The following is a 13,449-nucleotide window of genomic DNA, read 5'->3' as shown; positions in this document are numbered from 1 at the left end:
TTTCAATCTGTTGTTAGTCATTTTCATTCTGCACCCTCCATCCTGAGGCTCCTTCCATTTGGTAGGAAAAATATCTGCTGTTAAGTTGTGCTTCTCCATTGACATTATCATGGTTTTCAGCCAAGCAGTAGCCTTATCCTTTCTTTGCTCTTCCGCTTGCACAAACATAGCTATTTTAAGAGCTCTTTTTGAAAAGATAAAAAGAAAAAAGCTCTTTTTGTTTTCTTTAGTATTCATCCTAAACCTCACCTGACTCTAAGTTTTAAAGTTCCTAACATTATTCTTACAGGACAGTCCACTCTTCCAAATTATCTCCAGATACCTTCCTTTACCTACATCTTTTGAACTTGGAGCTGCAGTAGGGCTAAAAGCTCACTGGGTCATTGTTTGAATTCTGATGGCTCAGAGTAAATATAAATAGCAACTGCTTCTGTTTGGGTCTTTCCCTCCCAGATCGATTCTATTTTTTGAATAGGTAAGATGCCATTCTTTGCCCCATTTTTACTGAGCCTTAATCATGTTGCCTCAGATAAACTGTGACATGGGAAAGTCCTTAGCTCAAAAAGACCAAAGTCTCCCACTGCAACAAGGGCCATCTCCAGTCATTCTTATCTGAATCTTGCTGCTGAACCCAAATGGCTCCAGAGGAGAGAGTGAGACTAGGTACTTTGCACAGTCCTCCCTCACTTCAATCCAGTTCACTTGCAAGTCATGACATCTCCTTCCTGATATCAAGGTCCTCTTTGAGAATGAAGGATAAAGATAAGTCTTGCACCAATAAGATATACCCCCAGGACAGGAGGGCCACTAGGGGCCCTAAGGAAAGACAAACAAGCTCCAGCTGGAAAAAATAGAACAAGATAAAACTTCTGTCCTGATCAATATAAGGATCAGGTCTATAAGAACCATTGTATTTCTGGTCTGAGTGAAATAATAAAACATGGTCTTCAAAAAATAAGTGCAGTAGTAGTAGTAGAAGTAGTAGTAGTAGTAGTAGTAGTAGTAGTAGTAGTAGTAGTAGCAGCAGCAGCAGCAGCAGCAGCAGCAGCAAGAAGCAGCAGGAGTGGTAGTAGCAGGAGTAGTAGGAGTAGTAGTAGTAGTAGTAGTAGTAGTAGTAGTAGTAGTAGTAGTAGTAGTAGTAAAGGTGGTGATGGTGGTGGTGGTGGTGGTAGTAGTGGTAGAGGTAGAAGTAATGATGATGATAACTATAATGATAAAAATAAACAGGAGGAGAGGAGCAAGAAGAAGACTTGCAATTGTTTTTGTTACTGCTGATCATTCTTGTACTATCCTATTAGTCTTTGTAAACAGTCCTACTTTTTTGTTCCTCATTTGTCACTAATGTGCTTTTTCAAGGGAATTTCAGTCATTAAAGTATCCCATCTTCTTGGGGCAGCTAGGTGGTACAGTGGATAGAGCACCTTCCCTGGAGTCAGGAGGATCTCAGTTCAAATCCAGTCTCAGACACGTAATAATTACCTAATTGTGTGACCTTAGGCAAGTCACTAAACCCCATTGCCTTGTAACCTACCCCAAAAAAGTATCCCATCTTCTTGAACCACCTTTCCATTATAATCTTTCACCATAAGATCCTATCAATCCTTTCTCTGAATTCTTAAATCTAATCTCCAATGATTTATTATGTTAGAATATTAGAATATTCCAAACAGTTCCCTGCTTTTCAGGATTTCAAAGATGGCATAGTAATTTTAAACAAAGAATTTCTTTTCCTTTTACAAGAGAACTGCTATTAGTCTGGTGGTATTATCACAAAAGGAAGCGAATAATTTGATAGGATGATCTCTATGAATCCATAATGGCTCCTGATGATCACCATTTCCATTTCTAAGTCCCCTTAAACTATTAGTTTAATAATTTTTAATAGAGGCTAGGCCCAAAGCCATTTCCACAAGAAAAGGAAACTTCTCAAAGTAGTAAAAATATTAATAATGATCCACAATAGATTGCTACCAAAAATCAGGCACATCAAAAAGCTGGCAAATTTTTGACCATTTCTAAGTATAGAATTATGTTCTTAGAATTGTTCAAATATACCTCTAGACTTTGCTGTAAAATTCCTGGTTTTACAAAGAGTAAATTATTCTTTAGAAGCCACAATTCAATAATATCTAAATCAGCCAAAACTTATTAAATCAATGCTGTGGTTTCAATGTTTTTCTAAATGTTCTCTCCATAGCTTAGGTGTTAGGAGCATTCAGGAAGTAGTTTACATGCTCTTTAGGAGGAGGAAGGATGCCGAGGATTCACTGGCTAACATTCCCATTAATGAGGTTTTACTCTCTCCTCTACCCCAGCCATCTGAGATCTGGTAACCTGAACGCTTTTTGGTATTCTTTCCTCTCCTTGGCATTCCAAGACTTGCTAACTACTTGAAATTACTTTTCCCATCCACTATTCAAGGGTTAGCAAAGTAATGGTGGTAGTTCCTCATTCTCAGCCTAAAAGCATATTATAAAACTTCTCAATTGGAATGGAGTTTAACAGTGTAGTGAACAATTGAGGGAGAAGGATGGGAGATAAGAATAAACTCCTGTCCTCATGGAGTTTATAGTCTATCAAAGGAGATAAATTAAAAATATTCAACTAAGAAAAAATACAAAGAAATCATAAGGGGAATAGCAAATAATTAAATGTAATTGCAAATTAAATGCAAAGAATTCATGAAGGGAAACAGTGGGAGATAATGTAAGTTAAGGTCAAATCATGGAAAGCCATGAATATCTGGCAAAAGAGTTTAGCTTTTATTCAGTAGATAAAGGGAGGACCATTAAAGTTTTGAGCAGGAAAGTGACTTAATTATATCTGTGCCTGAAGAAGATTATTCTGGCAGTAGCATGAAAGGTGGGTTCAATGTGATAAAGATAGAAGATAAATGAAAGCATAAACAATGGTCCAGATAAATTATGAGGGCCTGAACAAGAGTCACAATAGTAGTTGGAAAGAAGAGAAGGGTACCTATATACACACAGGAAGAGAAACAAAAGATCTCATCAACTACCTGGATATGAAGGGGAGGGCATAAGGAAGGTAATTAAAAATAAATCTAAGGTTGTGAACTTGGGTACTTTGAAGAATGACATCTTCAGAATGGCAATACCAGAAGTAGATAAGAGGAAAAAACAGTGAAATAGAAGGCAAGGTCATGTTCAAAGCATGATGGTAGTGTGGGAAGAGATTATGATCTTGAAGAAGACAGGAACATTTAGACAAGCTGCTGTGGGATGTGGTAGGACAGTATTATATGAAACTGATATAAAACCAAAAAATGGGGAAGAAATAACATGAATTTATAATTAATTTCATTTCCCTAATATTTGACTATCTCTAACAAATTAGGATATTTAAACATTTAGAAACATTTTCCCAGAACTCAAGAGAAAAGACAGGGCTGAAGGGATGTCTAGGTGGTGCAATAGATAGAGTACTGGCCCTGGAGTCCATAGGACCTGAGTTCAAATCTGATTCAGACACTTAATAATTGCTTGGCTGTGTGACTTTGGACAAATCACTTAACTCCATTGCATTTAAATAAAATTAAAAAGAAAAAAAGAAAAAAAAAAAGAAAAGACAAGGCTCAGAATACAATTTGGGAGTAACCAGTATAAAGATGATAGATTTAGCAGTGGAAGGGATCCTAGAAGCATCTACTTCAATCTTCTTATTTTACAGGTTTACACTCAGAAAGTGACTTATCACACAACTAACAAATGTCAGAGGTGAAATTTGATCCCTGGTCTTTTTCGAGTCAAAATCCAGATGACTGAAATTACAATGTGAAATCATACCAAAACAAAAGAGAAAAAAAGCTGGGGATAGAAGTGTGAGGTATATCAAAACTTAGGGAGTTCTATGAGGAAAAAAAACCAGAGAAGATACAAGCATGGAAAGGTAGAAGAAGTTTCAAGAAGTAGGCAATCAACAGGGTCAAATGCAAAAACTAAAGAAAATGAGGAGGTGAAGCAGTGGATAGAGTAGTGGACCTGGAATGATCTAAGGATCTAAGTTCAAATCTGACCTTGGACACTTACTAGCTGTGTGACCCTAGGCAAGTCATTTCAACTTGCTTACCTCAGTTTCCTCATCTACAAAATGAACTGAGAAGGAAATGACAAATCATTACAGTATCTTTGCCAAGAAAATATCAAATGAGGCAATAAAGAATCATGACAACTGAACAACAACAACAATAAAAAAAAAGAAAATGAGAATGGAGAAAGAACAGTTTGGGGAGAATGATAGATGCAGATTGTAGGAGGCTGAGGAGTAACTGGGTAATGAGGCAGTGGGAACAAAGTGCAGATGACTCTTTAATAATATTTGTCAGCAGAATAAATAAGAGAGATGGAATAATAACTTGAAGGAAGGGTTTTTTAAAAATAGAAAATAGTAGAATATTTTTGTGGGTTAAAAGAAAAATATCAGTAGAAGGGAGAGAATAAAGATTCAAAGAGAAAAGAGATAATTGTTTGAGCAATAATTGTCCAGGAAAAGGAGAGAGATTAATAACATAGTTATTATCGTATCTGCAATGAAAATGAGAACAACAACAATAACAATAACTCACATTTAGATGATCAAAGTGCTTTATATGCATTATCTTATACATTATCCTCCTTACAACAACCCCTTGAAGTCAGCGTTATTAGTATCCTTAGAGGTTGAATGACTTATCCAATTGCTAAGTGGAGGGAGGAGGCAAGATTTGAGTTCTTCCTGAGTACAAATCTGGCACTCAGTTATACTTTCTATTAGAGAAGACAAATGAGACCAAAAAAAAAGCAAAGAGAAAGTGTGAGGCATTTGGTGGTGGAGAAAAGTTAAGGTTGCTCTTGTCTGATAACCCTAATGTCTCAATAAAGTATGAAAAATGTCCATTTGTAGAGTTAGGGAGGTGAAAGTGGTGCAGGGGATTTGAGAGAAATTTGAGAGAAAAATGGTAGAAAAGTTTGGAACAGCTGCTATGGGGAATGCCACAATGTCTCTGAAGAAAGATGTAAGATTAGCACATCACCCTATTATCAATCATACGTGTGTGTGTGCATGCACACACACACGCACACACACACACACACACACACACACACACACACACTTAATGTAGATTAATGAGGTACTTTCCCCAATTTGATATAAATGAGTTTATAGCTATTTCCTTCCCAGACAGTTAAATGAAAACAAATACTAAGATGTAGTTTTAACAGAGAGAAGGGAATAATAAAAATACAGTAGAAATAACTGACATTTCTAGATCTCTTTAAAGGCTGTAAAACACTTTATATATCCCTCTTTATTTGAGTTTCATAAAAACTTTGGTGTAGGTACCACAAATTTTTATATCCCCATTTTACAGATGAGAAAGTTGAGGATCAGAAGAAGGAAGGAAGTAAACAAGCATTTATTAAGTGTCTATTATGAGAAGTAGTTAGGTGACATAGTGGATCAGAACAGCACTGACCCTAAAGTCAGGAGGACCCGAGTTCAAATTCTGCCTTAGACACTTGCACTTACTAGCTGTATGACCTTGGACAAGTCACTCACTCAACCCTGATTGCCTTGTCAAAAAAATTTTTAAATGTCTATTATGTGTCAGGTGTTCTGGTAAGTGTTTTCACAAATATTATCTCATTTAGTCCTCACAATAATCCTGGGACGTAAGTGTCATCATTATACCCATTTTATAGTTGAGGAAATGAGGCAGACAGAGATGAAATGACTTGCTCATGGTAACACAGCTAGTAAGTGTCAGAAGTGGGATGTGAAATCAGGTCTACCTGACTCTAATACCAGATATAACCCAAGTAATTTTGCAATAGGGAGATTCAGGATGACATGATAGCCACCCACCACTAACAAATACTCAAATATCAGCTATAGCAACTGCCAGGAAGCTACCTTTCATTTTTCTAAGAATCTGTAAGTGTGGGGGCCATAAAATCTAACATGGAGGTGACTATTTTGATGCTCCTGACCAAGTTTCTTCCAAATTTTGATAGGAAACTGCTTGCAGAACAAATTTGTTCTTGTGAACTGTACCCAGGAGTTCCATGCCTACAATATCTTGCAGCTATTCCAACCATTCCTCTGATATGAATGTGCATATTCCAGTTTAGGCTGGCTTCCTTTGTGTCCATGGTAGACAACAAAACTTTGGTGGCCCTCACTGGTTCATGGTGTCTACACAGACCTGCATGGGGATAAGAAAAAATTTAGAACAGGGGGTGGCTAGGTGGTGTAGTGGATAAAGCACCAGCCTTGGAGTCAGGAGTACCTAGGTGCAAATCCAGTCTCAGACACTTAATAATTACCTAGCTGTATGGCCTTGGGCAAGCCACTTAACCCTATTTGCCTTGCAAAAACCTAAAAAAAAAAAAAGAAATTTAGAACAAAGCTTATCAAGTTACCAAGGTTGGATACTGATGAAAACTGACCTCAGGCAAATTTGGAGAGACTCATGCCTGAGAATGGTGGTAGTGGTCAGAACATCAGGCTTGGAGTAAAGAAGACTTGAATTCAAATCCCACCTGGGGAAGTCACTTTACTTCTGTTTGCCTCAATTTCCTCAACTATAAAATGGGAATAAAAATAGCACCTATCTCCCAAGACTGTTGTTGGGATCAAATGAGAATAATTGCAAAGTATTTAGTACAGTTAACTTGCACATTGTAGAAGCTTAATTAAGTTTGTTTCCTTCCTTCCTTTCTTCTTATCAGAAAGAGAATGTTCAAGAAGAGAACAAGTGCATTAAAGTACCTCAGCAGAGAGAAAGGGGGAAAGGCATTAGGAAAGAACTGAAAGTAGGGTTGTATGGCACCCAAGACAAAACTATCCACTTTACACTTTTGCTCAGAGGTTTGTTTAATATTTCCACTGAGGTTACAAAGCCCCAGCTTTTTTAGTAACAAAAAAGACACACTCTATCACCTGGCAACACAATATGCCATAGGCTTGCTCTTCCAGGAGCAGTGAGTCTTCTCTCCAGGTTCTTACCTCATCCCCTCTACCCCAGCCCAAGACCTTCAAGCTAATGAAGAGAAATAACTGTCCTGTTAAACATCTATCCCCTTCATTGGGAAGCATCGGGAACTAAAGGCTATGTCCAAAGCACCATAGATCTAATACTAGAAAACAACCGTTGGAACCATCCTAACATTCTCATTTTTGCAGAAGAAACTGGGGTCCTAGGGACACACAGAATTTAAATTCAGGTCTTCTTTGCTCCAAGTTCAATGTTCAATTCATTGTGTCATTTAGCTATAGCTACCCTCCTGGTGATAAACCTCTCCACATTTAGGTAGGCTACACTAATGATAGAAAATACAACTGAGCACTAGGTTCATCCTTAAAGTCTTCCCAGCGTGGTTTGCTGTTCAATCATGTCCAACTCTTCATGACACCATTCTTGGCAAAAATACTAGTTTGCCATTTCCTTTTCTGGCTCATTTTGAAGATAATCAGGTAAAGTGAAATGTCCAAGCTAAAACAACAAGTAAGTGTCAAGTATCTAAGGTCACATTTGAACTCAGGTCCTTCTAACTCCAGGGCTGATTCACTGCATCACCTAGCTGTCCTATAACAAATAGACATAAGACTCAGACTTGTAATTTTACTAACATAGGGCATTTACAGGTGAGTTGCAAGCCTTCCTAGAGCACTGAGAGGTAAGAATTAGTTCAGGGTCACACAGCTAACGTGTAGGACCCAGAAATTAAGTCTTTGAAGCCATACTTCTACCTACTACACCACACTACCCACTGCAATAAGTAGGTTGATTACAATGACCATCTGATGGAAGAATTCCTGATTAGTATCTCTCCAGACTAAAAGAGAAGCAACTAAACCAAGGGATAAAGAAAGGGCTGGGAAATTACAGCCCAGGAATCTCCAGTTTGAAGCAGGCAAGATTCATTTCTATTCAATTCAACACATATTTCAGTTCAATTGAATGGGATCTCCCAGGCTATCACATGCAGTTGCTTTGTTTATAGGTGACAGGTAGGAAAGATGAGAAATAAGCTCTCATCTCCAAAGTCCTTCCTTTGGCAAGGAATCAAAAAGGGGAAAACAATACCTTAACTCCCAAATTCGGCAAACTGTAAGATAATTAATAAAGCAATAGCACTGCATTTAGTCCCAGGAAAATAAAGTATAAGTATGGGGGCACTATGAATGGGTCAAAAAAAGTTTCACCATGTTCAAATAATTGACTATTTCTCTGAAACAGAATACCCAGTGACTAGATGAAAGCAATAGACAAAATATCTATCACCTGGCATTAGTAACCAAAGCACTTAATACTGTTCCAGCTGCCCCTTTCCTAGGGGAAATTGAAAATGAGAATACAATCAAAGAACTATACTAAGGAATAAATACCAAGGCTGGTTAAACAAAATCAAACTTGAAAAATAATCATTAAGTATTCCACATCTACATTGGAAAAAGTGTTGCATAGGGACTCATAAGGGTCTCTTCTGAGTCCAAGATGACTTGATATTTTCATTAATGACTTGAAAGATGGAGTAGGGAATTATGCAAATCCAACTGGCAGACAATACAAAGATGGCAGGGACTGCAAATCTGTGGAGAATGAAATTTAACTACTGTGCAATCTTAGGAAATTTGTCCTTATTGAATCTTATATATTGAAGTCACATATTATTGCATCTCTTTATTGAGATTCAATAGGGCAAAATATAAAGTGATTGATGGAGGAAGGAGTCACCAAATGCATAAATATAAATTAGCATACACCTGACTGGGCACCAGTGCCAGTATCAAAACTGAAAAGGACTGAGAGTTTGCAGGGGACAGCAAAGCAGTTAATGATACTGCCAAAATATGTCAATGTACCACTGAATGGAGTTGTATGTGTTTATAATAAAGTGTGCTAGTGTTAGTTGCTATTGTTTTAAGGGCAGAAAGAAAGGAAAAACTCACGTTAAAATAGCACTTTAAAGTTTTCAAAGAAATTAGTCTACTCCTCTCCTCAATGACTAGACCTTGACACAGTTTCAGATCTGAGCACTCCATTTAACCCCAGGCAAGAAAGAAAGCACAGAAGAGAGAGGGTCACATAAATGACAGATTTTATTCTAGAGAACAGAACCAGGCAAAGAGAAAGGTAGGCATGGTCAGGTAGCCCGAAGAGGGAAGTTAAAATGGACTGGTAGTAGTAGCTGGTCATTTGTTTCAGGGGAAGGGAACAAAAGGCAAGAAGGGCTACAATAAGGGAAATTTAGATTCATAGTAAGGGGAGACCATTATTCAAAGAACAGCTGAAATGATGGGGAAAGGGCAGCTATGGTAACCCCCTCTCTGGGGACATTCATGGAAGAGACCAGACACTTCTCTGCTTAGGATGCATTAGGGATTATTAAAAGCACTCTTTGTCCAGTGCAGGGGGATGGGCCACATGACCTCTCCAAAGGTCATTTCTGTCCCAAAGGACCACAAGTCTGAAGGACACTAGATAAAAATAAAGTTCATTAATCACCAAGCTGCCAGATAATTTACCAAGAAAGCCTGAACACAAAAAAGGGGAGATTGCATAGTTCTTGGCCCTACTTGACAAAAAAAAATGGGGAGGGATATAAAATAAATTCACATAAATCACTACTATTCATATATATATATATATATATATATATATATATAATCAATAAAGTTTAACAGGAAGATATAGAAAAGGAGAAATTCTATTTAGAGTAACTCCAGACAATATAAAATACTTAAAAATCTACCTGCCAAGACAAATCCAGGAACTAAATAAACATAATTACAAAACATTTTCATACAAATAAAGTAATATCTAAATAATTAGAGAAATATTGTTTATGGGTATGTCATTAAAATAAAAATGACAATTCTCTCTAAATCTATTTATTCAGTGTCATAAAGATCAAATTACCAAAAAATTATTTTATAGAGCTAGAAAAAAATCATAATAACATTTATCTGGAAGAACAAAAGGTCAAAAATATCAAGGGAGTTAATGAAAAAAATGTGTAGAGTGGCTTAGTAACACCAGATCTCAAACTATATTACAAAATGGTAATCATCAAAACACTCTGGTACTGGCTAAGAAATAGAGTGGCTGATCAGTGGAACAGATCAGGCACACAATACACAACAGTAAGTGACCTTGGTAATCTAGTGATTGACAAACTCAAAGATCCAAGCATTGGGGAAAAGAAATCATTATCTAACAAAAATTGCCAGGAACTGGAAAGTGGTATGGCAGAAATGAGGTATACACCATCTCACACTGGGTACATGATTTAGACATGAAGGTGATATAAGCAAATTAGGAGAGTGTGATTTATTTTACCTGTCAGATTCGTGAATAGAGGAAGAATTTATGACAAAACATGGTTTGACCTGAATGGTTTATAAGAAGGATATTATCAAGGAAGCTAGGTGGCGCAGTGGATAGAGCACCGGTCCCGGAGTCAGGAGTACCTGAGTTCAAATCCGACCTCAGACACTTCATAATTACCTAGCTACGTGGCCTTGCGCGACCCACTAAACCCCATTGCCTTGCAAAAAACTTAAAAAAAAATAGAAGGATATTATCTTGTGGCTGCATAGAGTATAGAAAAGGAAGAACTGAGGTATGAGGTAAGGAAAGGAAATAGAAGGCAGTAGATAGAAAAGGAGTGCAGAGTGTATTGGGAAAATTTAAGTTTAAAGTCATATTTAGCTGAGAAGTCAGTGCAAAACTTTGTCATCTAAGGGTTAAACAGTTTCAGTTTCTGTGATGATATGAAAAAGCTTTTTCATGATATTAAATCTCAAAAAGAGGACAGTTAACTTTTAAAATCTCACACAGACCAAGGTAAGTATTATGGTAAATATCCCATTTTCCTTTCTACATGGAAATGCCTTCTTGGACAAGAAGACAAAAGTATTGACCCTTTTTTGAAGGGGCCAAGGAAACTTCACATTTCATTGCCCCAGAATAACAGAGACCTTTTGGAACTGGCAAGCTAGGATTACAGTAGATCAAAACAAATCTTTGATGTAGAAAGGGATATATTTGAACCTCATCAGGGAAATTAAATTAAGTCTATTGCTCAGACTCAAAACAGGTTCTCCCAATTTGATGGTATGTTGGGAAAATGACATTGGAACACCCAATATATCCAAATTATTCTTAGATGTTATGTTAATATGGGTATAAGAGTAACATAAGTGCATGAGATTTAAACCTGAAGGATACTTTAAAGATTATCTGGCCCATCCATTTCTTATTACAGACAACGAAACTAAGTCCAGGCAGTAAGCAGCAGAGCTGGGGTGCAAATTCAATTCTTCTAAGAGTAGATCCAAAATTTTCCCCTCCACATTTTGTTATTTACCTTTGGTACCATCTGCTAAGACACTGAGTAAAAGTCATGAAGGTTGGGGGTTTGATAATAAAATAAGTTCCAACTATATTACTCTCTACTGAACACTGAATAACTTTTTAAGATCAATTTAGAGGGACTGTTACTACTCTGCCTTAAGTCCCTCATTACCACCTACCATTGATTGCCCTCCACCCCTATTCCAATATTTTATATAAGCATGCTCATAATTGTAAATATTGTTTTAAAATGTGAGGGCCTCACAGTTCCAGGAAATATCCCCAGAATCAATATCCAAATATTAGATGATCTCCAAAATTCTCTAGATATTGCCTCCCTAGCATTCTGGAAAGGAGCTGATGAGAGTAGTCATTTGATGATGTGTGCTACTTCTCGCTTCTCAGATAGATGAACAGATGGATAGGGAAGATCAATAGGGACTCTAGTTTAAAGAAGTACCCTCACTAGAGTGGAAGCAGAGGACATCCTGGACAATGAGAAGTTCTCTAGGTCAGGGAGTTCTGTCTGCCCAGAGCCTTTCAGCAGACAATGCTATCTAGAAAAAAGAACAAATCTTTCTCTTTACCAAAGCAGATAACATTTTATTCTGTATATAAATTTTTGATAGACTCAGGTTTCTTGTCCCTTCACAAAACTACCATTTCTTTCTCCCTATCCTACTGTGGTATTATTTGCTAATCTCTACCTTCCAAGGGATAGCCAGTTACTCATCAAAGAGACTGTAGTGAAGTAGAAAGACTATATGATTCAATGGGGAGGGGAAAGAGGGAAGAAACTTGATTAAAATAAAAGTAGTTGCCATCATCTAGATTCATAGTTTTCCCTACGTAAGAAAGGAGGGGAAAGAAGGAAATTAGTTGGATAAACAAATGAAAAGATTCAAGAACCAAGTACCTTTGTCGGAGGTTTTTGGGTTATGCTTTTGTTTGTAACTATCTGAAACAAAGAAAGAAATAGAGGGTGAATCTTAAAAGGATAGAGAGAGTGGGGGGAGGAAGAGGGAGAGGGAGAGAGAAAAGGTGGGGGAAGGAGAGAGAGAGAAGGGGGAAAAAGAGGGAGAGAAAGGGAATGAAGGAGAGAAGAGGAAGAGAAGGGAGAGGGAGAGGAAAAGAAAGAAGGAAAGAGGAGAAAATAGGAAGGAGAGAGAGAGAGAGAGAGAGAGAGAGAGAGAGAGAGAGAGAGAGAGAGAGAGAGAAGCCATGAAGGAGCACAATGCCTATTGCAGCCTTGGGCCCAGCAGGAATCTTGCTGCAGGGATCTTTCCATTTCACTTCTTTCCTGCTCATGCAGAAACACTCAGAGGAGGTAGTAGCAGCAAGTGGAGAGGAGGAGGAGGAGGAGGAGGAGGAGGAGAGGAGGAAAAGGAGGAAGAAGAAGAGGAGGAGGAGGCAGCTGCAGCAGTGGCAGCAACAGTGGCAGCAACAGCAGCAACAACAGTGGCAGCAGTAGTAGCAGCAGCAACAGCAGCAAACCACATCATGCAAACCAGGGAACAGCAAAAAAAAGAATTCCCCCTAAAGAGGAGGGGATGAGTTAGCCCTGGTGGTATCTGAAGCCATGTAGTTCAGGTTGACAGCCAAGGGATTTGTAAGGGACAGTAAGCTGGGATGACAGGGAAAAGAAGAGACAGAAGAGCAATGAGGCTATACTTACTATCACAGACATATGGTTTATCCTGGTCTTCCTGAGAGGCGGCATCATTCCTCCTTCTGCCACCTGCAGAACCACGGGCCTAAAAAAGAGAATTAAAGAATTTAGTAACATATTCAAGGAATTTTCTTGTTTCTCTTTCTGTTCCCAAGATCTTTTGATCTGACTGTCTGCCCTGATGTTATAGAATTCAAAGCTTCAGCTATTACTATCTGACCAGCTGATACATCTTACTATTTATTCCACTGAATCCATCTCTGCCTTGGATCTTAGATTTCTTCTATGTGTTGTCCCCCCAAAAGTAGAATGTGAGATCGCTGAAAGATTTTGAATCCTCAAGTCTCATCATAGGGCTAAGCACAAAGTAAATACTTAATAATTCTTTTTTCATTCATTCATTATTCTCTTCCACAAC

At 37.8% G+C, this 13,449-nt stretch overlaps 1 protein-coding gene across 2 annotated transcripts in view; it reads right to left on the bottom strand.

Annotated features, from left to right (window-relative positions):
• LOC141522389 (zinc finger protein DPF3-like) overlaps positions 1 to 13,449 on the bottom strand; it is a 547,867-nt gene that overhangs the window by 259,892 nt on the left and 274,526 nt on the right. For both annotated transcript variants that reach the window (XR_012478204.1, XM_074235798.1), the window contains exon 6: positions 13,038 to 13,116. Coding sequence is in view for 1 of the 2 variants with exons in the window: in XM_074235798.1 (XP_074091899.1) it covers positions 13,038 to 13,116 (79 nt within the window). In the remaining variant the exon portion in view is untranslated. The remainder of the gene's footprint in view (positions 1 to 13,037; positions 13,117 to 13,449) is intronic.

The sequence above is a fragment of the Macrotis lagotis genome, chromosome 4 (assembly GCF_037893015.1).
Source record: "Macrotis lagotis isolate mMagLag1 chromosome 4, bilby.v1.9.chrom.fasta, whole genome shotgun sequence".
Taxonomy (NCBI): Eukaryota; Metazoa; Chordata; class Mammalia; order Peramelemorphia; family Peramelidae; genus Macrotis; species Macrotis lagotis.
The sequence above is the reverse complement of the archived record's forward strand: the minus strand, read 5'-3'. Positions and strand labels throughout refer to the sequence as shown.